At 47.2% G+C, this 25,067-nt stretch overlaps 2 protein-coding genes across 5 annotated transcripts in view; both read right to left on the minus strand.

Annotated features, from left to right (window-relative positions):
* LOC101406352 (glycogenin-2) overlaps positions 1 to 20,091 on the minus strand; it is a 42,867-nt gene extending 22,776 nt beyond the window's left edge. For 2 of the 4 annotated variants that reach the window (XM_087426712.1, XM_087426710.1), the window contains exons 1-6: positions 19,990 to 20,091; positions 18,831 to 18,969; positions 14,142 to 14,283; positions 3,423 to 3,597; positions 2,215 to 2,377; positions 1,142 to 1,268 (exon numbers count right to left, since the gene is read on the minus strand). In XM_087426712.1, the coding sequence (XP_087282838.1) occupies positions 1,142 to 1,268; positions 2,215 to 2,377; positions 3,423 to 3,597; positions 14,142 to 14,283; positions 18,831 to 18,837 (614 nt within the window). In that variant the 5' untranslated portion in view covers positions 18,838 to 18,969; positions 19,990 to 20,091. Of the gene's footprint in view, positions 1 to 1,141; positions 1,269 to 2,214; positions 2,378 to 3,422; positions 3,598 to 14,141; positions 14,284 to 18,830; positions 18,970 to 19,836; positions 19,912 to 19,989 lie in introns of those variants that run through there. The other 2 variants (XM_014795532.2, XM_087426711.1) reach the window with 2 other exon arrangements.
* LOC101406598 (Xg glycoprotein (Xg blood group)) overlaps positions 20,037 to 25,067 on the minus strand; it is a 53,512-nt gene continuing 48,481 nt past the window's right edge. The window contains exon 10 of the mRNA XM_087426453.1: positions 20,037 to 20,260. Coding sequence (XP_087282579.1) covers positions 20,037 to 20,260 — 224 coding nt within the window. The remainder of the gene's footprint in view (positions 20,261 to 25,067) is intronic.

The following is a 25,067-nucleotide window of genomic DNA, read 5'->3' on the forward strand; positions in this document are numbered from 1 at the left end:
CCCAGGACCAATCTTCCTCAGCAAAAAGAGGAAGATTAGCAACAGATGTTAGCTCAGGGCCAATCTTTCTCACCACACACACACAAAAAAAGATAGGGACAAAACAATAATGGCTTGTATAGTAGATAACACAAGCTGCAAACCAGAATATTGGTTTCTTTTACGAAATTATGAATTTTCTCCTCTCAACCATTTCTTTTCCGCATTATCATCACTCCCGTCATCCAGGAACCTTTTTAAACATTGTTTTTGTGTAATCGCCTTCCCATGAAATTTTAATACCACATTCTCACTAGATGTCTATGTTTTGTAAGTACCTCTGTGCTTTATGCATTAAAAGGGATATGATTTTTTCACTCCCCAAGAACCAATTTCTGCCTTCTTGGGGGCAATATGGCCCCCGTTAAAAATGCACGTTCTAGAATGATTCATCCCCTAGATCCTTCTCAGATTTTCTATTTTCATTCATAATAATGTCACCTATAGCAGCAGATCTCAAAATTTTGGTCCTAGGACCTCCTGACATTCTTAGAAATCACTGAAGACCAAAAGAGCTTTCTTCACGTGGATTCTATCTATACATATATTTTCTGCAGCAGAAATTAAAACGGAGAAATTAAAAAATATATTTACCAATTCATTAAAAAACAAACAACCCATTATATGTCAACACAACTTTCATATTTTTTCTTGAAAAAAAATAACTATATTTTCAAAAAAACTTGTAGAAAGAGTGACATCGACCATCTTAAGAGGAGACAGATGGTTTCTCATATCTGGGTGTGCATTCAGTGCATCTCTTTATCACGACATAGAGTTTCTGTAAAATCTCACGGTCCACTTACGAGAAAATGACAGTGAAAAAGGAAAATATGATCTTAGAATTATTTTTTTAAGTCGTTTTGACTTTGCAGACACTGGAAAGACCTGCGGGGAAACCCGCAGGGTTCCCTGGACGACAGTTTGGGAGCCACTATCATTAAGACTAATTGCCTTGACTACCTATCATTTAAAGCAATGAGCAAGCAGGGGATGATCTAATCTTTTTTTTCCAAAATGCCGAAAGCTGGTATACATCCTGAGAGACAAGGTGGTGACGTGGCGGCAGGCCCAGAAGGATCCGGCACGGTGGAGAACTCACTGTTTGAAAGCAGGGCTGTAGGTGTAGGTTGTGTTACTGCTCAGGTTATAGATGAACGGCAAATGCTTGTGGATATCGGCCGTCGACCAGCTACTGAAGAAACTGTTCAATAAGCCTTGATCTGCTCCTAGATAATTAACAAGACACCCAGCGAGATTAAGGATGTACCGTGCAGTATCCTGAAAGAATGCACGATGTGTTTGAAGACAGAACACCGGAATTCTACGCCACTAATTGTATTTCTTCTCTCTGCCCGCTAAAACATCCTCATTGTCTCAAAAGTGACTAATAACCCGTGCCACTAATTTAAAAAAGGCACAGTCTCTCCAAAATTCTCCACCAATAACCCAAACAATTAATAATAAAATCACCCATTGTCTCCAAAATTCTCCACTCCAATCCCCATAAATTCTATCTGGTAGCAACAATACTCTGTCCCTACCATTTTTGCCAGGTTTATTAACTCCTCATCCTTACCTAGAGGGAATTCTTCATTGGTCTAGTATTTCCTTTTACGTTACAAAAATTCTAGCACTTTTCCCATCTATTCATGCCCGTTCAGATATCTGGCTTCTGGTTGGCTCATTTCAATTTTTTCCCTTTATTCTATATCAGGAGTCAGCCAACTATACCCTGTATCTATTTTTGTAAATGAAGTTTTATTGGAACACAGCCACGCTCATTTGTTGAAGTCTTGCCAATGGCTTCCTTCACCTCACAACCGTAGGGATGAATATTTGCCACAGAGATCACAGGGCCCACGATGCTAAATATTTATTGTCAGGCCCTTTAGAGCAAGCTTTGCCTATCCATTCTGTAGGATGGGGACCGGGGAGTCATTCTTTCTACCCATTGAGGATAGTTTCAATGGTTCTCTCTGTTTTGTGTATTTACTTACTAACTTCTTCATGTATTCCTATTATCCTGCCTGGCCTTACTCCTCTATCTCCATCTTTAACTGACTTCAACTCGCCACTCTCAAATATGGGGTGGGAAATGAGGAGGAGGCGGAGGTAGGGATACTGCCAACAGCCCCATTCTCTTCCACAAATTCCCGGCTTCCCCTCGCCTACCGTCAAAGCTGCCATGGTCGGTGGCATGCTGCAGCAGGAGGCTATGAGTCTCGAGGGAAGGTTGGAAAACAAACACACCGCTGTTGAAGCAGTCCGGCCAGCCAGGATCCGGGGCTGCAGAAAACTCGCCCCTCTCGAACAGCTCATCGATATTGGACAGTACCTGGGGGAGCGGAGGGTGGGGAACCTGTAGCAACTCTTCTCTTACCTCTGGTCCACAAGTGAGAAATCCAGCGGGAGCTTTAGGACGGGCCAGACAAGTGGTCACTGAGCGAGCGGAAACCTGTGCCCAATGTTTCGAGTGACACTTCTCTTGTAGGTTTATATTCAAAAGAGAAGAGTGCGTGCTTAAGATTGCTCTCCAGTTTATTTCAAGTGATTGCAACAGCACTGTCTCTGAAATTCAATTATTTTCTCGAGGTTCCTAAGATTCTCCACGGAACTTGCTTAACTGTATAACCTCTTGAATCCGGCAAATGCGATTAATGAAACTATGGAAACCGTGAACGGAGAGGTTTGCAAGTCAATATCACGGAATCTGTTGCCTTCCAGGGCTTGACGACTGACTACAGACCCCCCCTAACACCTACTAGCTTTCTAAATTATGCTCTGTTTGGAAATTTTAAAAAAATCACTCTGATTGCACTATTGTTCCTATATTCCTCTGCATCTCTTTCTCTTCCTACAGAGGTGCTTCTGCATGACTAGGACAATCCAGAACAGATTGCCAACTCCCCTCCAATTTCATTTTACGTTTCAACTTTGCAATACTGATTTTGAAAGTGGCCACCAGGGGCTCCCACACGGCAGGTCACAACCCCAAATGACCCCTGGGGGATGCCATAGCTCAACAGACCAGGCACACCAGTCCAATGAGGACTACACAATTCAATATACAATCCAGGAATAATATATTTGTTTCCAATTATTCCATTCTGTGTAGATGAAATAATGTGATTACAAACACCTCCCAGGGAAGATACACACTGTCAAGTCCCTCAGTGTCTACAGCAGGGTGTAGTGCTGTGCTGGTGGGTATGTTATCCCGGATTTTAATGGACTGAACGTTGATGGTGGTAAAAGACACACGTTACCTCATGGGAATCCACCAGCAAGAGCTAGCAGCCTGGGTAAGTTGGGAGAGGCATGGTCTTTGACGGGCTCCTTATCAAGTGGAGAGTCTGGTCCTCACCCTCCCCTGTACTCACCAGGGTGTCTGCATCCAGGAAGACACACTTGCTATAGTGGGTCAGTGTCCAACAGTGAAGCTTGGTGAGGGTAACTCCAAGCTCAGGTCTCTTCAGAATGGCCAGGTGGATGTAGTCGGCACTGTCTATCAGGTTCACCTCAATTACCTCATCAAACACCCTCGAGAGGATAACCCTGGAAAAGACACACGCCAAACAGTGGGAGAACGGGAGAACATTGAACACAGGACACGCTATCTTTCAGGAGGACACACGTTGGCTGCTCACAAACATGGAACGTGGATACAAAACCCCATCACACTCACCGCAATCTTCATATTCAGGCTTTATTCTTTCCATGGATGTCTTAGAGCTTTGCACATTTTCTACTTATGCTCAAAACTTATGCAAACTTGAACAACTTGACAAATTGTACAGAATTGGTTTAAGATAGACTGATTTGGGCTATCTCTTAGGAAGGCACTTCTCTTTGCAAAATGCACAGGTAGTGAGGAACGAATGCCGAGCAGGTAGAAACAATCTACAATCTCTGTCAGTTTTTACTTTGTGTATTCAAAACCCACGTTGTTAGCTGCATACAAGTCTAAGTCCCAAATTTTGAAAGATCGTGGGGCCGGCCCAGTGGCGCAAGTAGTTAAGTGCGCGTGATCCGCTGTGGTGGCCCAGGGTTCGCCGGTTCGGATCCCAGGCGTGCACCGACGCACTGCTCGGCAAGCCGTGCTGTGACGGGATCCCATATAAAGTGGAGGAAGATGGGCACGGATGTTAGCCCAGGGCCAGTCTTCCTCAGCAAAAAAAAAAAAAGAGGAGGACTGGCGGATGTTAGCACAGGGCTGATCTCCTCACAAAAAAAAAAGAAAAAGAAAGAAAGATTGTACCTTTCATCAAAATGAAATCTGCCTGTGTTCCACTTAATTTTTTTTTTTTTTTTTTTTTTGCTTAAGTTCTCCTTCATCACAGCTAGCAAATCTTGTGATGACAGAAACTTAAGGAAGTGCTAGAAAAAGGGTGGGGGCACATCAAAAGGATTCAGGGAACCAACCAGGAGGAGCTCCCAATGGCCAAAGCTGAAGCAATTTGATCAAGAAAATAAATGACAAACCCAAAATATAAAATGAATACTCATGGGTTCATACGGATATAATAATTGAATAAACAAGTAAATGGGAAGAAGAGGCAGCTCTTCCTTACAGAAGAATTCCAAGTAATACATGTAAAAGGAATGAGGGAAATAGAAAATCAGCATTAGGCAAACACCACAGATAACTGTTGAGACCAGATTCACTGATGGATGCTAAAACCAATGGGTAAAGGTTTTGAGGAGAAATAGCATGTTCTCATAGTCTAAAAGTATCTCTCCCAAGATATTTATCAACTACAAAGAGAAAAATAATAACAGTGGAGAAACACCATAGATACCACCTTATCCAAATGACTGAGAGTGACATTATCAGTAACAAGATGTAGCAACACCACGTTCTCCCTGATACGATGCACTAAGAAAGGTACATCACTTCTGAGGGCTCTTCTTTTTGCCAAAAATGCATAACGACAATATAATCATGAGAAAACACTGGACCAACCCAAGTGGAAAGGCAATCTATAAGACAACTGACCAGTACTCTTCAAAAATACCAAGGTCATGACACGTAAGGAAGGAAGGAACAACTGTCATAGATGGGAGGAGACTAGAGAAGACACGACAATGAATGCCATGCTGGGTCCTGGATTGGACAGGGGAACAGGATCATATCATATCATATGCATCCCTTTATTTTCAAGATTTGTTGTTGTTATTTAAGCTGTCTCCTGTACACATACAGCATATGGCTGAAGTTTAGGTTTCTTTTCCCATGTTCAAAGTCTCTGTCTTTTAAAAGGGATTTTTAACCCATTCACCTTTATTATAAACATTGATCTATTTGAATTAAGTTCTGCAGTGTTTTTGTTTTTTCTTTTTTCACATTTATCCTACTTTCTTCTTCTTTGTAATCCTTTCCAACCATTTATGGCATGGATTGGGTTTTTTTCCATTCCATGCATTTTCCATCAATGCTTTGAGAGTTATACATATCCTTTTGACTCTCCCAGTCGTTACAACCCTTTGACTGTCAACAATCATATTTAAATATATTTTCTGTCCAATGTAAAGACAGTCATCATCTATATCTTCCCCCTAGACAAGACAGGAACATCAGTGGATGTTCACCCATCTTCCTCCTGGCTGCTCCCCCAATCACTCCCAGAGTGGAGTGTTAATTCCAGATTATTTTCATAATTATGCACAAACATATTTCCAGTTTTACTCATTTCTTTGTTTAGCACTGCTCCTTCTATACTATTTCTCCTTTCCTGGATTCACATTTCATTTTGCTTGAGTATATCCTCAAACAATTTTTTTTCTCAAAGGTCTTTGAGGAATAAATTTTTTGAGCTTTTGTATATCTGAAACATCTTTATTTTGCTTTCAAATTACACTAATTTGGCTGAGTACAGGAATCTCATTTCAAAATTATTTTGCCCCAGAACTTTGAGACATCAACCATCTCAACCAGACTGACAGCGAAATGCATTTAGGACTTTTTCTTCATTCTTGGTGTTTTGAAATACCACCCGTTTGTGTCAACATTTGGGTTTTCTTCATTCCTTCTGCCCAACACTCAGGGAACATTCTCAATCTAAAATCCTTTCTCAGAGTTGAAATAGGACATGAGCTATTTCCTCTAATCCGTTCTCTCTGCTTTTTTTCTTTTAGAAACTCCTATTATTAGACAGATGTTGGAGCTTCTGGGTCTATCTTTTCTATCCATTAGTAGCTTTTTTGCTTTTACTATACATTTATTTGTGCCTATTCATTGCACAGTATTCAAAGTAACTGTCTCTCTAAGAAAGGACTATTTCATCACCAATTTCCCCCTGGTTTTTGCCCAATTATTTATGGAATTTATGGCATTCTTGTGGTTGTATAAAGAGCATGGGGTGGAGGGAAGGAAGGCAAGAGAAATACCACTCTGTGTGATTACAAAAACAACAGTCTGATTTATGTCCTTAAATGCTTCTGTTCAGCTCTGCTTTTTTCCCTAAAATAAATTCCTGGAAATAGAATTAAGTGTCATGAATGCAATTTGTTTGAAGTGATGAGCACATGCTCCCTGCAGAAAGACTCCTCCCATCCACACTTGCACCATACAGCCTGGGAGGGGAGTAGTCTCCCAACACCCACACCCCTGGTCATTTATGGTCATTGGTCACTGTTTGTCTTCTACTGCCCCAACTGTACAATAGGGCACTGTTCCTCAATCCTCCCAATGACTGTGAACCATGTAATGGGTCCAATAAAATTCAACTGGGTCTGCCACACTGACCCCTTCCCGTATTTCTGTGATGTTGTTTCTGAATATTTTAAACCTCATCTTGAGTAGACCAAACGACTTAAAAAAAATAAATGCTGAGAGCTTTTGACAGCCGAGGAGATAGGAATCTAAGAAAGAATCATATTTTTTTTGTTCCACTCATACCATCATTCAGAGGATGATGGGTGAGTAGGCAACCACAGAAAGGTCCCCCCAAGGATGGGTGTCCAGCCACAGGGTCAGCCCTCCCAACTCGGGGTCCACTGGAGTCTCTGGTCTGACTCTGAAGGCCTGGTGACCTGGACACAGGAAAATGTCCACCATAACTAAATATATTTTCTTCTCTTTTCTCCCTTTGGGGCCTGAAGGGCTCATCTTATGCGAGAGGAAACCCATTGAAGCATCAATTAATCTGAAACACTTTTAAGAAAATGGCGTATAGCAAATTTGGCTCAAGTCTAATCACATCCCTTGATGTCAATGACTAAGGTGTGGCCTCCAAACACCAACGTTTAAGAAGATATTTGCCAACCTAACTAGTCATAAATATTACCAACTAAATATAGATCGTTCATGCTTTCTCCCACTGTTGCATTCGTCTGCCCATCTTTGCCTACTGTTTGTAAGAGTTCTTTGAATATTATAAAGACAACAGTCCCCCTCTCCATTATAAATTTTGTAAATGTGCCCCCTAGATTATCTTTTACTTTTGCATGTAATATTTCTGACACACAGCAGTTCTGGTGTCCTTTGCTGGGAAAATGCCATGCCCAGCTTTTAGATGAATGGAACATCCAGTTATGTCAGCGTCTGGAGACAATTTCGGTTGTCACAATTGCAGGGAGGGTTGAGGGGTGGTGATCCTACCGGAATCTGGAGGGTGGAGACCAGGGATGATGCTCAGCACCCCACAGTGTACAGGATGCCGCACCACAGAGAATGTGGACAGCCCTACATGTCAGTATGTGAGGTGGAGAAACCCTGATCTGTTTACTTCTAAGATTTCCCTATGCTTTAAAATTTTACCTTTACATTTATGATCTACCTGGAATTCATTTGGGCACATGCTTACCTTGTATATTAAAAGGATCACATCATTGCCTTTGTCTGATATATAGATGTGATGAATTACATTGACACAATGGACTATCCTAGCTTTCTTAGAATAAGCATCATTTATTTCTTTACTATAGAGCCTGAGTTGCCTTGTTGTATTCTGTATTTGAGGGGCTTTGTTCATCTATATGTAAACACAATTAAACTTGTAAATCAAATTTGGGTGTCAAGATTAGGACAATTTCTTAAAATAAATTAACACATTCATTTTTTTGTAGGCTCAGAGATTGTTTTTATTGCATGGACATTAATTCATCGCGGCCAATTTAATAGAAAATCTCTTATAACTGCCCAAATCCAGGATCTTTCTACCAGACAAGACTTTGATAACATTTTCAATTTCTCCCATGGTTACTGGTGAGCAGAAGCTGTCTCCTTCTTCTGGTATCAATGTGGGTCATCTGAATTTCCCTAAAAGGATCAAACATTGCTTCAATACTGTCAATATTATCAGTAAAGTGTACTAGAGAGTATTTGCTTTCAAAATTTAAATTTCATCCTAATGACTACTTTTTCATTTCAATTTTGAATATTTCTGTTTTCTCTAGTCGAAAGCTTATTTTTAAATAATCCAAAACTCAGATTTGTTCCTTGTTCCCAATTATCAGTTTTTGTTTTTTCCTTTATGAACTTATTCCTTCTGTTTGCTTATGTATTTTTTGTTTGTTTGTTTTATATAAAAAATTTTTTAACTGGATAATTTCTTCACTGATTTTTTTCCTCTGGTATCACTCTAGCTGTCCCCTTTGGTTTGTAAAGTAGCATTCACAAGGCAATTACTGTTGAAATAGTATGTGACTCAAGCTTTCATTGGTTCACTTAACAAGTTATTTAGAAGAGAATTTCTGGTTTAAAACCTCCAAGTGGGGGCCAGCCCGGTGACGTAGTGGTTAGGTTTGCGCATTCTGCTTCAGCAGCCTGGGGTTCACGGGTTCGGATCCTGGGTGCGGACCTACTCACCACTCATCAAGCCATACTGAAGTGGCATCCCATATAGAAGAACTAGAAGGACCTACAACTAGGATATACGACAATGAACTGGGGCTTTGGAGAGAAAAAAAGAAAAAGAGGAAGAATGGCAACAGATGTTAGCTCAGTGCCAATCTTCCTCAAAAAAATAAAAATTAAAAAATAATAAAAAATAAATAAAATGTCCAAGCGGACCACATCTTTGTTTTTTGTTTTTTGATTTTCTTTTTAGTTTTGGTATTAACGTCTAAGTTTATTACATATAGTCAAGGAATATAACAATAATCAATTCCTACTCCAAGTAACATATTGAATACCTCCTTGTACCATTAGTACAAAATCAATTTTTCTAAGTGGTCCATGGTTGACGAGAGAAAAGATTTTTGTTTACATAATGCATAACATTTTAGAGACACCTCATACATTATTCATTAGATAAATTTATTTATGTGTTTGCTTTCTTTGTGAGTTAAAGACCAGGTGGGCTATATAGAAAGACTCTCTCACCACCAGTCTCTCCAATTCCATGCATATCTAATCGATTTTGTTTATATGCTTTATCTAATGATCGTTGGGGCATAAAAGATCATGTCTAGTATATCTCAAACATGAATTCTATGCTTTATTATCTAGCGTCTCCTGCCTGAATTCTTACACTCAGAAAACCATATAACAGTCTCCACTTTTTCTTTCCTCTATGTATTATCCAGTCTCTCTGTCCACCCTTTATTAAATATATTGGATAATATTAATTCTTCTAAATATGCATAGTTTCTTAAATAAATTTACAACAATAATTTACTCAACTCCAGGTTTTTACTTTCCTCCTTACCCTGCTAAAAAGAACTTTCCCATTAAGTTCTGTATTTTCTTCAATGCTCAGTCAACAGCCGACAATTTTCTCAGTACCAAACACCCTAAGCTCTGCTATGCGTGAGAATCTCTTCCTATCGCTTTGCCAGTGAATGACTGATGTGGCTGGGTATAAAAGTCTTGGGTCCAAAAACTGTGGTTCCACAATTCCACGTCTCCATTATTTTCTAACCTTTGTAATGAAGAAGTCTGAGGTCATCTTTGCAGAGAAACCTGCTTTTATTAACCTTGGAGACACATAGAAGAAATCTTTACCATGACAACTTTAAAAATTCTTCAGTATACATATATCCATGATTCGTTTTTCTTATTTGGCCTACTTGTGTTTGGTGATATCCATTTTCTCTGGTATTTCTTCAACTCGGGAAATTTTCTTCAAGTACCTCTTTGTTTATTGCGATGATTTCATTTCTTTGAGCTTTTTATCAGGTACATCTCTGTTTTGGGGCTTCCTTCTCTATAAATCCCTTCTCTAATACTGGAAAACATCTCATACTTTCCATAACAACGATTCTATAATCTGCAGGGCTGATTTTATTTAGTCATCAAACTACTAATTTAATTTAAATTAATTATTTTAAACTTCTCTAAAAGGTTTAATTTCTTAATAATTTTAATTTTTATTGACTCGTAACATTTCCTCATCTCATTCTGCTCCTGTTCAACACAGCCAGATCATTTTCAGCTCAGTCTGTTGTCTTATCTCACTTTTTTATCATCGAGTCCATATTTTCCTGAATTGTATTGAAACCATCTTGGATCTTCTCTAAACCTTCTTCTGTCTCCTGCAGTAAGTCTTTCTCACAAGTACCCTTTTCCCCTGAACTGCCATGGATGACCTCACCTTAACTTGGAGAATTTTTCTGCAGGCTCCACGATGATTTTAATTCTTCTGTGTTTTTACCCTGAAACAAGAAGTGGGCTTTCCCACCGGATGGTTCCCCAGGAGTGGTGGGTTCTCCTGCTTTCCCCAGTAACTCCCTTGTTAAGACCAGAGTTCCCCTTTTTAAATCTCAACCCAAGAGCTGGCCAAGGAAACCTGACATCACTCATTTAATGATTTAACAAAGGAGAGGGCAGGAAACCCCCATCAGGTGAATTTCCATGTCTTTCCACTGTGTAGCGAAGCCTCTGCATGAAGCCAAGTCTCTTCCATTGGCTCGGCCAGCTTCCTTTCCTAGTGCCACTTCTAAGTGGGATAATCCCCTCCTGGAGTGGCCATCCAGTGTCCCAGAGATAAGCCCATGCAAACTCCTCAAGGCTTCTTCAAGCTACGTCCTCAAATGCTGCCCACTCTCAATGCCAGAAAAAATAACACAAAACAGAGCTTGACTCCCCTCTACAAATGGCCAACTCCTGCCTCCAGCTGTCATCTCCTCTGGACTCCCACAAGAGGCAAAGGCCACTACCCTTCCAGGCTCACCCTGCACACGAATGCCAAGCCCTTCTCAACACAGCCAACCCACATCGACCAAGTAGAGAAAGATCCTAATGCCCAGAGCCTCCATCACAAGCTCCTCCAAATGGCAGGCGTTTGGACCATTACTCCAGAAGCCCCAACTTCATGAAACTACCCTGCTTCCAAGGAGGATGCTGGGCATCTGCCCTCACCTCCTTCCCCCATCTAGCCCCGTCTACACAGGGGCTGCCATCAGATGCCACCTGCCCGTTTCCACTCTGCTGTAGGGCTCACCTACTGGCAAATGCACAAAGGACCTTGGTCAGCGGGGAGACCAAAACGCACAGGCTCCCATCTCCACGAGGCCCCGGGTTGTATCTAATGCTCTTTCACACATGCTACCGTTTAATAGGAGCTTCAGGACCTGAACGCCCTGCCTGGGGTCACAGGAAATGGAGGGTTTTAAACCCCGTTGGCAACTTCAAATCCTACACTTACATCACTAATTCCAACGTTTTTGGTGTTCTCACAGCAGCCGCTTGCAAGAGAATTTTCTTGATTAGAAGAAAAACAAAATAACAATCTATTCTCTCCACTAGGATCATCACTGTTCAGACACAAGGCTAAACCAAGGTGCTGTCGGTCACCTAGAAGCATCCAGAAGGAACAGTCTCCCAAGTGAATTAATGCAATTCATGATATTCTGCCAATACCATCACATGTCTGTCTACAGGTAAGAACTTTCCCATATTTGGGTCTCAGAGTGTGTAAAGCACAACATGCTCTATGGAACAAGAGCACTGAGGGGTCCAGTGTTGTGTATATGTGAGCAAGCATACATGTAAGTGCAGAAGTACTTATGAATCTAAGGATGGGGTCATCCATGACCTCCCAACTCAAACCCTGCCTAGTGATTTCAACAAAAGTGACTGCAGCTCCCAGACCCTAAATCTCTGGTCCTGAATCAGGTCACCCCATGGGCACTCAGCTTTTCCCAGGAATCAAGTTATGGACTCATCATTGCAGTCGGCTCTACCCAGGAAACAAGTTGTGGACCTATTATGGACTCATCTTGGATCCATCATGGACCCGTCATGGCATGGACCCATCATGGCATGGACTTATCATGGACCCATCATCACGTGGACCCATCATGGATCCAACATCGCATGAACCCATCATGGACCTATCATGGCATGAACCTATCATGGACCCCTCATGGATCCATCATGGCATAGATCCATCATAGACACATCACAGCATGGACCCATCATGGCATGGACCTATCATGGACTCCTCATGGAGCCATCATGGCATGGACCCATCATGGCATGGACCTATCATGGACTCATCATGGACCCATCATTGATCCATCACGGCATGGACCCGTCATGGACTCATCATAGCATGGACCCATCATGGCATGGACTTATCATGGACTCATCATGGACCCATCACGGCATGGTCCCATCATGGATCCACCTGGCATGGACCCATTATGACATGAACCTATCATGGATTCACCATGGATCCATCATGGACCCTTCATGGCATGGACCCATCATGGCATGGGCCTATCATGGACTCATCATGGACCCATCATGGCATGGACCCATCATTGACTCATCATGGACCCATCATTGATCCGTCATGGCATGGACCCATTGTGGATCCATCATGGCATGGATCCATCATGGACACATCACGGCATGGACCCATCATGGCATGGACCTATCATGGACCCATCAGGGCATGGACACATCAAGGACCCACCACATCATGGACCCATCATGGACCCATGGCATGTACCCATCATGGATCCACCTAGCATGAACCCATCATGGACCCATCAAGGAACAAAATTCCCTTCGTTCCTGCCTGCCAATGCTTCCCTCTGTGGGACACTGTGTCTGCTGCAGCATGAAGTGACCAGGTACCAATGGGGAGTCCTGCTTAGCTTGGGATTGTGCTGTATGCCCTACATTCTCTCCACAGCAGCGTCTGCCCTCTCCTTCCTCAGACGTTCAAACCCACCCTCGTTGACCAGTGAACTTAGGACTGCTCACGATCTCTCATCATGGGTAGCAAACGGCAGATTGGAGCGTTGAGGAACAAGGACTCCAGAGCAAGCTGGCATCCTAGCTCTGCCACTCCTGTCCGAGGGATCTTAGGAAAGGTCAGAGGACAGCAGCAACCATAGCACCCCACCCAAGAGGAGTTGTGATCTTTCAATGAGTGAGTATGTACAAGAAGCTCACAGTAGTGCCACCTAAGTGCCAGCCATTAGCATTGTTATCAGGCTGGCCCAGGAGTTCCAGCTCTCGGGACCCAGAGAATCTGGTCGGCATGACTACCCTGCTCTAGATGTTTATCCATCACCTGTCACACACACGGCCAGTCTCCTCTCTGCAACTGGTTGTTATATTTCCTCTCCCTGGCTGAATTCCCTACATCCAGCCTTCCTCTCCACAGCAATCAAGAGAAACAGAGCTATACTTTGTACCGAGACATACACTCAACAGAACAACACAACTCCCATGCACAGCCACCCAGCAATGCTTCTACACGTCATCATGGGGAGAAACTCAACAGAGAGACACATATTCAAGAGGAAGCAGAAACCTATTCCACACACTGGAAGCCTCTACAGAGCCAAATGGGAAGCTCTATGACTTTCGATCTTAAATCTTTAACTTAGTTCACAATAGTTACTTTTCAAATTCCCCTCGCCCCCCCAAAAATTTGACTTTTGAATTTCCGTAGTTGAGACTATGGACAGTAACCCTACACAGTATTATTTGTAAGTGGTCTGAAGTCGATCACACACCATGACAGACCTCCCTACTTTAATAATGATTTGAGGGTTCTTTACAAGTGTCAGACACCCACCACGATTGCCAGTGGTCCAGGCCCATGAACAGTTCCTGGGACCTCCTCCAATATAGTCGACCTTGTTTCTACAGGAGGAAGAGCCCACCAGACACACACAGGTGAGTCTCCCAGTCTTACCTGAGCAGGCTGGACACGTGAGGGGTGATCAACACCACCAGCTTCCTGGTCAGCCTCTGGTTCCTCAGTGACTGCCCCAGGACCAGGGCCCCCTGGCAGTAGATGTCATTGGTGGCCAGCGTGACAAATGCCTGGTCAGACACTGTGGGCAAAACACCAGAGTTATGCTCTTGACGGATCTCATGGGATGGCGCGACCGGCGGTCACTCCTCTTCCTCTCTCAAGCTTCACAACTTGTACCGACTAACCATTTGGTGTTCCACAAATGTTCCTTGGTGACACTTACATGCGTCCTTTCATTGAACGTGCACACACAAACACACACACACACACAGGAAAAGTGCAAGCAAACCCTAAACACGAGGGAAAGCCACCCAGAATGCAATTAAAATTTCCTGATGCTGCAAATCCGCCGATATGCATCATTGAGACCCCTTATTTTATTTTGCATTCAAGACTCAAAAACTCACTGGAAATATTTGGGTCTGAGCTGAAAACACAGCACAAAGTGGAAGCGACAGTGGTATTGCCCGAGTGAGGATGAGAACGCCCTCCCCACCTCAAAGGAGCTGTGCTCAGAGAAGTGACCAAACCGGTTCATTAAATTCTGCACAAACCGGTTGTTGGAAAGACTTCAACTCAAAGATATACGAGGCTGAGGAAACGGGACAGGGGAAAATATAATGTTTCATTCACCAAACTGTTCTTGGTTTCCTAACATCTCAATAGGTGAGGACGAAACTCAACAGCAGACTCAATTTATGGCAATTTTAAGTCTAAGGGCATACCCATGGCATTAACTTTTACAGGGACTTGTAAACAATTTACTTCTTGGGTCCTCAAGAGCTTGTTGCCAGGATAAAGACAACAGGATAAAGAAATCTGTGCCCCGTGCAGGCTACCGTGCTGCCTATGGAAATTAAAAGTCGGGGCATGCAGCCCGGGGCTGGAACACACAGACCTCAGTTCTCAAAGACCAGACTGTCCTCCCCCACGTCCTTGCGCCCTCCCGGGCAGCAGCTGTCCCAGAGACTCACAGTCACACTAATTATAACCCGACAAACGGGGCTTCCCAGCCCTGTTTTCCTGAGGGTGATGACTTGACCTTTACATTCTTTGGGGTTGATTCCCAAACGCGCCTCTTGCAACAGGTTCCTGTCTACAGGCTGTCGGGTTTTTTTTCTCGGGTAAGAAGGAAGGGGAATTCCTGGCATCTGCACTGTTAAGTGGAGTATTACAGATGCAAACTTCAGAACTCAAGTCTGCAGCCCAAAAGATATCTATCTATCTATCTATCTATCTATCTACCTACCTATCTATCTATCCTCTATCTGTCATCCATCCATCTATCATCTATCTCTATTTATCTATCCAGCTATCATCTATCTATCATCTAATCTCTATCTATCATCATCTATCATCTATCTGTCTATCTATCTATAATCTATCTATCAGTCTTTCTATGTCTATCATCTATCGATCTATAATCTATCATCTGTCATCTATCTACCTATCTACCATCTATGTAACTATGTATCTATCTCTATCTATCTATCTATCTATCATCTATCTATCATCTCTCTATTATCTGTCATCTACCATCCATGTATCCATCATCTATCTATCATATATCTATAATCGATGTATTACCTATCATCTATCTATAATCTATCATCTGTCATCTATCTATCTACCACTATGTAAATATGTATCTATCTATATCTATCTATCTATCTATCTATCTATCCATCTACCTATCAACCATCTAACTACCTATTTATCTGTCTATCTATCTAGTTTTTTAAACAACTGGGTTAAAACAATGCAGCATTTAGTGTCTAGGGACACAGACAGTGTTCACAGAAATATGGAGAATGAAATAATATGACAGAAAAAGTGAGGAATGTAGTTCTTCCATGAGGAGTTAGAGGGATGAGGAGACACCCAGGTGGAAATGTCCGAGAAAGAGGTCTGGATGGGAACAAAGACTGGGGTCATCCCGAGAGCTCATGGTGGCAAGAGAAGCCAGGACCAGAACAGACCACCTTATGACTACTGGCCGTCCAGAGAAGAGGACCATTAGGGTGGTCCCTAATGCAATGTGACTGGTGCCCTTATGAGAAGAGGAGATGAGGACACAGACACACACAGAGGGACGACCACGTGAGGACACGGGGAGAAGACGGCATCTACATGCCAAGGAGACAGGTCTCAGGAGGAACCAGCCCTGCCCACACCTGGATCTCAGATTCCAGCCTCCAGAACTGGGAGAGAATAAATGTCTGTTGTTTGAGCCCCCAGTCTGTGGTATTTGTTATGGCAGCCCTAGGAACCTAATTCAATGGGGCATTAAAGTCAAGAAGCAGAACCGGGGATGCTGTACCCACCGCGGGGAAAGAATCATAGCGAACACCTGGTGACCCGTAAGGGTTAACTTCACATTCAACAGCCCTTAGACTGAAAAAGCACTTCTTTCCATTGAGCTTCAATTCCATCATTGTAATTGTCTATATATTTCACATTTAAGCAATTTGGATCCTCCTCAAAGAAAAAGTTTATTCCCAACCGAGCTATGGGAAGAGTTCATTTTTGTGGTTGTTGGATATTCGTGAAGAGCACTCAATTCTTTCTAACTGGAAGGTGACACAAAGACATGAAACATAACCCTGCAGATCATTTCCTTCTCATTTATCCTTTCAATGGTCAGACGCACCCGTGCATGGTACCTAAGAAAACTGATGCCTAATTCGCTGGATTTTGACTCGACGTGGTTGATAAAAACGGGCTTCCCTCACTGGACAGTTATAAAACCAGAGACCAGAGCAATTAAATTTTCAACCATTTCATGTTTCTGATCCACTTGGTGTGGACGCATTGGCTGCTTCTGTGTGAGAAACACCGACATCGAGCGCAGGGGGAAGCCGAGAGATCCTGGGAGCAGAGAGAGTTACCGCCGTTTGTGGAGTGGGGTGGTCCTCGGGGACCAGGGAGGCTGAGACTTGGGGAAGGTGGAATGCGGATTACAGAGGGATGAGGGATTATTGGATGAAGGGATTATTGATCATATTAACAGGATGAAGACAGCAGCAGTGGAGAAATGAGCCCATCTCTCCAGCAACCCCAAGACGTGCACCTCTGAATATGGGCCACCATGATGTGGCAAAATCACGCCTGGATAAATGCTCCATCTAAAGTGCAAACTCAGACCAATGCAATTTAAAGCAACAGAGGATGAAACATTCACTGATAGGTCTTCACATTTCACACGGCCTTACCTTTAAGAATCTAACAATGACCAGGTTTTGGTGTGCCATCAAAGAACACCCATCATTACCCAAGGCCACTGCATTTAAAGGATGAGATTCCACTCAACATGGCGCCGGGGTGGGGATTTCTGGCATGACCACATAATGGGAAAACACTACTCCAGCCCCCCAAAATAGATATTCTCACAAAATCGAGTTCAGCCTGAAGACTGTGGTGGCTGACAGTTTTATGAGTCTACGAGACATGTTTATTTCTATTCTTGCCCGTCCTGCCATCAACCTATCTTCCAACGCTCCCAGAAATAACACTGGTGGCTTCCTGCTCTGCCCCTCCCCTTTACTCAAAGGTGGTTTTTGTTTCCTGCCAAGTGTTGAATACCGACATCGGGTCTTCTAGCACATTCCAGGGCTGATGGAGATGTGTCCACATGTCCGTGGTTGAATGCTGCCGTTATGCAGGCCCTAGCGGCTTTGGGGGAGCGTGGTTTTCACTCCGCAGACCTCCAAAGCGCTCCCTGGAACAGAGAAGCCTTTCTGCGTCTCCTCGGAGCAGAATCTGAGAGCACACTGGGGGGAAACTCGCCCTTTCGGCCCCTGTCCCAACAATTTCCTTTCTAAGGCTAGATGGGAGGGAAACAGCATGGAAACTGCTTAGTGATTTACCAAATCACTCCTCTGGATAAAAACTAACCAGTTTAAAAAAAAAAAAAATGCACTCACGAATGATCGGGTCCAGTCTGGTGCAACAGAGGGGGTGTCTTAATACCATCAGGACAGGTATCTTTCTCATGGGTATTCCATGTCATACTTCTTGGCCTCTGAAGTCAACTGCCCCAACGTGATGTCCACAAAACCCAAGGGCAGGCAGACAGGACCGAATCTGAGCCCTTGGGGACCAGGCCTTGCTGGAAGTCCCAGCCACACTGCCATCCCAAGCCTGCTGCCCTGCTGAGGGATGAACCCCAGATCTTTGCTGGAATAACAAATTACAGGGGTGATCTAAACTAGAAGAACCCAAAGGCACTGTCGTCCCAGAGTTTTAGGGGCATGAACTTGCCATCTGGGTCTCTCAGTGAGAATTTCACACAGTTCAGTACCATTGCCAAGAAACAAGCCCATTTCAACTCCCAGGGCTACTTTTCACAGAAGGAGAATGATGAAATTGCTAACGCCCCCGGACCAGGCTATAAATGGCCCCCTCCCAGCTGCTGAGACCCACCCACATCTCCAACTGCACAGGGCAGTGCCAGCCCCCTCCCCCCACGCCCCTCGGGGAGACACTGAGGAGGCAGACAATGGGAGATGAGGGGTTTGGGGAGATGGGGGTAGGGGGGCAAAGCGGGGGTCTTTCCAGGCGCAGACTAATCTCCCATGTGCCCGCAGGAACAGGGAGGCTGACTGCAAGGCGCATTCGCGGACTCACCCGACATGGTCCGAGGCTCCGCGCGAGCGGTGGGCAGCGAGGGGCCCACGTGTGCCTGGGCGCGGTGGGTGGACTCTCCGGCCTCCAGCCGGGCCTAGCAGAGGCGTCGTCTCCAGGGAACCCGCGAAGATTTCCAGGCCTGAGGGCGACAGCTTGGCATTCCTGACACCCGTGGTTGCAGCCTCAACCCAGAGCCCCCCTACCCGCCCCGTGTCTCCTGGGCTCTGTTGAACCCTGGCCACCTACACGAACCCCGCGCCCTGCACCTCCTCCTCCTCTCCTCGACCCTCTGCCCTCCCAGGAGTCACCTGAGACCCCACTGCGCCCCCATCATCCCCGCGCCCCATATCTCCCCCGCGCTCCCGGACAGCCTCTGGCACCAGACCCTTGCCCACCCGGGTGTCCTCAGCGGCCCCACCGCGCCGGCACTTCCTCCGGGATCCAGGGCAGCCTCTGCCCCCGTCAGGCGCCCCTCAACTCCCCACCCGCTCCCGAGTCATCTGCGGGCCCGCTGCACCCTGCCCTCTTCTGCGCTCTGGGTGGCCTCAGCCGCCACCCTGGCTCGGCGCCCCCGGGTTTCCCCCTCCCGCTCCCGACCCCCACTGCGCCGCCCACCCCTGCACCTCGCCCCTCCTCCACACTTGGGCAGCCTCTGCCCCCCTCCCCGGGTCCCCCGCCGCGCCCAGGAGGCCTCGACGCCCCCCGAACTCCTGCCTCCCCCATACCTCCTCTGCGCTCCGGGAGGCCTCCGCCCCACCCTGGCCCGGCGCCCCCCGGTTATCCCCTTCCTCTCCGGCCCCCCCGCCCCCGCACCTCGCCCCTCCTCCGAATTCGGGCAGCCTCTGCCCCCATCCCCGGGTCCCTCGCCGCGCCCAAGCGGCCTCCACGCCCCTCGAACTCCTGCGTCCCTTCACCTTCTCTGAGCTTCGGGTGACCTCTACCTCTACCCTGGCCCGGCGTCCCCTCTTTCCCCCCTTCCGCTCCGATCCACCCCTGCGCCCCACACCTCGCCCCTCCTCCGAATTCGGCAGCCTCTGCCAGTCCCCGAGGCTCCCCCGCCGCTCCCGGGCGGCCTCCACGCCCCCGTCACTCCTGCGTCCCCTGCACCCGCTCTGCACTCCGGCAGCCTCTGTCTCCTACACCCCTGCACCCCCCGCACCTCCTGCGCGCTCGGGCAGCCTCTATGCCTCCGATCCCCCGCCGTGCCTAGGCAACTTCCACGCCCCCCAACTCGTGCGCCCCAGGCGCCTCCTGCACGCTCGGGCAGCCTCTGGCCCTGCCTTGGGAGGCCCCGCGGCCCGCGATTGGCCGCCCGCCGGAAGCCCGGCCCCACCCCGCTCGCCGCGGGGCCCACGGGTCTCCACCGCCGCGCCGCGCCGCGGCCCCCGCCCGCCCCGCCGGCGCGCCGCCTGGTGCCGGGCCCCCGCGGCCTGCCCGGGAGAAAGCCGGGAGCCGCGGCTGCGGCCTTACATTCCTGGGCCCCGCCCCGGGCCCCCCCAGTCCCCGCCCTGCTGAATCCAGCAGTCCGCGGTTGCTAGGTTTGGACATTTAACCTTTAGCCACCAGTCCCAAAGTAAATGTTTGCAATGGCTTCAGGGCCTTGGGCTCCTGGGCCCAAGACCAGCGCGCTGCCCTGGTGGAGGCCGCGCCGGGAACCGCCCAGCCCAGCCCAGCCCAGCCCAGCCTGGGCCTGGCAGAATATGATCTTCTGGAAGGCAGGGCAGCAAAGGAAACAGTCACGCATGCGTGGGTGCATGAATGAATGAGTAACGCACGAGTGAATACACGCATGAGTGAATGCATGCATGCATGAGGGAATGAATGAATTATGCATCAGTGAATACATGTATGAATGAATGAAAGCATGAGCGAATAAATACATGAGTGAATGAGTTGAATGAATAAATAAATGTATGATGCCTGCATGAAAACCAGCCCCCCCCACCAGCCTTTTGCATCCGAGTCCCTCCTGAATCCCCAAAGCCCAGGTGCTGGAGATAGGGGCCTGTGAGGGACCCTCTGCTGATGCGGTGTCTAGATCAGGGCCCCCAAGACCCAAGCTGGCAGGGACCTGTCTGGGAAAGCCAATGTTCCCAGCCATTCCTGGGGGTAGATGTGGAGTGGGGGCAGCCCGTCACTGCAGCCAAGAGCAGGGTAGAGAAGAGGATGTGGACCAGGGATGGCACCCATTAGGATTTGTCCTGAGAATTCCCGGGTTATTTCTTGGACTGTCCTGACTGCCAAACGTTGGCCAGTAGTTCGAGTCGACAGCCCAGAATTGGGTGGGCCAAAGAGGTCTGTGGCTCAGATGTGACCCCCGGGGGCCACAGTTTGAAACCTCCAGCTGTAGCTTGAGTGCAGTTGAATATACAGAGACATAGGAGGAGGAGCGGGGAAGTGGGTCCCCAGGGGTCCTGCCCTGGAGAGCTGAGCACCTTGACACACATCTTGAAGGGACAAAAGAAGAATGCAGGGTAAGAGTCAATGCTGCACCCCAGGCAGGGGACACGTGAGCCACGGAGAGTCGTAGAGGGAGAGAGGAGTCAGCCTGATGGACCGGGGAACTCCTCAGGGAGGAGGCAAACGTTGGCTGGGGCCAAAGGAGAGTGTAAGAAGCAGTGGGCAGACAGAGCAGGCAATTATCTCAGGAACTCTCCCACCTCTGTGGACATCCTTGGTCCACCAGGTTGTCATCGCCCTGAGGGCTCAAGTGTGCAGGGGACATATATCAGCAGAGGGAGTCTACATTCCTGCTGTGCAGGAACTGAACAACTGGGCCTTCTGCTCCGCAAATGTCACCTGGGTGGGAAGGGGGGGAAGGGTACCAGAGGGGGTCACCTCCCCATTTAAACCAGCCACCTGCCCCAGGAGGGCCACCCCGTGTCACGTCTACACCATCAGTGCAAACATCAACATAGTTTAAAAAAGACAGACATGGTTTTGTCCCCATCGCCGCAGACCTCTGGTCCTGAGGGAACCCCCCTCAGGGTTCCGTATCTTACACTTTGAGAATCGATACAATCTAGGCTCCAGAAGAGAGAAAAGACATCTTAAAAGGGTGGAGAGGACATAAGCCATGCTAAAGCTCATTAGCAACCAGAGTAGTGGGGCGTCGACGTCCTCCACCACCCATCAGACTGGGATATTTCCAAGGAACGTGTCTCCCATGGCAGAGCAGGGCTTTGCCAGATTTCATCTAATCCCCCATTGTGATACGTCTCCCCTCACGACCCCATGGGGAACAGGGGCTTTGCATGCTTCAAAGCCATCAGGGCTCGGTTGCCTTGGAGAAGACAGGAAGGGCCAGAGGAGGAAGGAGCCCCAAGTTCTCCGGCTCCCATCCACAGAGACAGTGATAACAATTGATCATAACAACCAGCCTTGGGGGACAGATATCGGACCTGCTTTTAGCTCCACGTCTCAGATGAGCACAGAGTGGTTAAGAAATCCCACCCAGGTGCAGGAGCTGGGCGAGGCCAGCTGGAAAACACTGCGGCAGGGCCCTGCCTCATCACACTGCTCATATCCACACTCACGGTCTCAAAAATGCAGATCTGTCATACAATGAAAGGATCACTGGTCTCTCTCAACAAGAAAAGCATGGCCCTCCCTGGCCCCCGGGGGTGGTGTGAATGTGCTTGCGTCATTACTGGGATGTTGCAAGATACTGCAGAAGTTCATGGAACCTCTAGAAGGCTCCTTGAAACCCTTGCCACCTCTGAACCATTGGTGGAAGCATCAGGATCTGAGAAATAGTGGGGGGGTGGCTCTGCAGTCAATGCCTGGGTTCCCATTCCCTGCCAGTTGATCTGAAAGAGGAGAAACACTGTGTAGAAGCTGAGCATTTGAGGGAAGGGTCAGTTCTAGTTCGAGTCTTGCTCAGCGCCCCGGCCCCCTTGCTTCCAGAGGAAGGACAGGTTTCCTGGCCTCGGAGCTTGTGCGGCTGTTGGCTCCAATATTGGCCAAGTGTCCCCCACATCCTGTGCTACGAGGTCATCCCGTTGGCCCCATTCTGGCCTCTCACTGCTCCAGTGTGCAAACTGTGGAGGGCTGTGCTCCTGTGTGATGTGTGTGAGGAGGGCCCTCCTATAGGGAAAGGTTCCTATGAGACCATCTGGACAACAAGAGATCCATTTCAAAATGTCCCACACAGGTCCTGCCTCTTTTACTGCACAGCGGGCTGAGACCCCCAACTGGTCCCCTTTCCCTGGGTTAGAAGCTACGCTCTGGCACGATGTCCACTACGGCACCAGGACCCTCAGAGCTGGACGACTCTCTGATGTGGGGCGTCCTGGGCACTGTAGGGTGTGGAGCAGCATCCCTGGTCTCCACCCTCCAGAGGCCAGAAGCACCTTCTCCCCATTTGTGACATCCAGAAATGTCCCCAGACATTGACCAATGTCCACTGGGGGGGGGACAGGATCATCCCTGGGTTGCCAACTACTGTCATAAATAGATTAATAGATAAATAGATACATGATAGATAGATAGATAGATAGATAGATAGATAGATAGATAGATGATAGATAAATAAATGATAGGTAGACAGATGGATGATAGACAGATAGATGATAGATATAACATATAGATAGATGATAGATTAGATAGATAGATGATAGATAGATAGATGATAGATAGATCGATAGATAGATAGATAGATAGATAGATAGATAGATAGATAGATAGATAGATATTAATCTCCTATGCTAGGTCAGGGTTTCTCAACCTCAACACTACTGACATCTGGGGCTGGACAATTCTCTGTGGGAGGCGTCCTGTGCCCTGTAGGGTGTGGAGCAGCATCCCTGGTCTCCACCCATCAGACACCAGTAGCAAGACCTCCCTCCCGGTTGTAACAACCAAAAATGTCTCCAGACATTGCCCCACAACCTCTGGGGACAAAATCACCCCAGGCTGAGAAACTCTGCCCTGGAGCACGACAGAACTTCTGGCTGAAAGCCCGCTAGGGCTGAACAAAGCAGAGCCCTCTTGCCAGGTGCTAAGAAAAGACATGGGAGCATTCCACCTCCCTGATGGCCCCACAGCGTCTTCGAAGTTTGTGTCAGGGGTCTCCTCATGGAACAAAGATGGAATCCAGTGAACACAATCGGAGGTCTGCCTTCTCGCGATGGATGGATTCTCTCCCTCAAGGCGGAGTTCGTTAGCTGGTTAGACAGGCAGAGGGCTGCCTCCCTCCTTGCTCTCCGCAGCTCCCCCTCACACCGCCTGGCTGACATCTCTGTCTAAGCCGAGCAAAAACCCCTGGGCTCCCTACATAAGCACACCATGCATCCCTGGGTGTCTCACCAGGAGCAAAAGCCACATCGCTCCCCCATCCTGGGGTCTCGCTTCTTGAGTGTCAAGTTTTTGCGGGTGGGGCGTCCCGTGCACTGTAGGGTCTTGAGGAGCATCCCTGGTCTGCACCCACCACAGACCAGGAACACCCCCACTCATTTTTGACAGGGCTCTCCAAAACAGAGCTGTCGGCCGAAGGAAGGGGATTTCATCAGCCCGGAGAGGACGGGAGAGTTCAACCGTTGCATTCCGGGTTTGGTGACTCGTGGTGCATTCTTGTGGGTTGGGGAGGAAAATGAGCAGCTTAAATGCTGTGCAGAAACCCAGGCGTCGAGGCAGCACATTCCTTCCTTCCAAGCCCTAACCCACCATGTCATTATGGTGCCCCGCTGATGAAGCAGCTCTCCAAAAGTCAAGCTCTCCTTGGAATACCGATATTCTATCAAACTCCCAGAAGAATGGGAAGTAAGGCAAGGATGGGGTTGAAAGACGTATGCATGGCCCCTACCCCAGTCTCCTTGTCTCCCACCCACCTAAGCTGGCCACACCAGCCGGTCACCCCAAGCTGTGTTTGGCTTGAGCCCTCTCCCCATCTTTTATTTTTCCAATGAGCCCTGGGTCAGTCCTGGACTGGCAGCATCCACATCCCCGGGAAATTTGAGAAATGCACATTCTCGGGTCCACTTAGACCCCCGGAATCAGCACACTGAGTCGGGACGAGGACCTTGAGTTAACGAGCCCCCTTGATGCCCTCAAGCTTGGTCAGCATTGCTCTGATTGGTGACATGTGGACATGGTGGGGAGGGGCCCGTTGGAGCCAGGACGGCCGGAAAGGGTGGCAAGTGGACGGCAGCCAGAGAGAGGAATTGGGGGAAACCGCAAAGATGTTTAAAGAGAAGGTTTAGGATGCCCGAGCCGGGTGCGTCTGTTTCCCAGCACAAG

Source organism: Ceratotherium simum, chromosome X (assembly GCF_057802395.1).
Source record: "Ceratotherium simum simum isolate JZ-2026a chromosome X, ASM5780239v1, whole genome shotgun sequence".
Taxonomy (NCBI): Eukaryota; Metazoa; Chordata; class Mammalia; order Perissodactyla; family Rhinocerotidae; genus Ceratotherium; species Ceratotherium simum.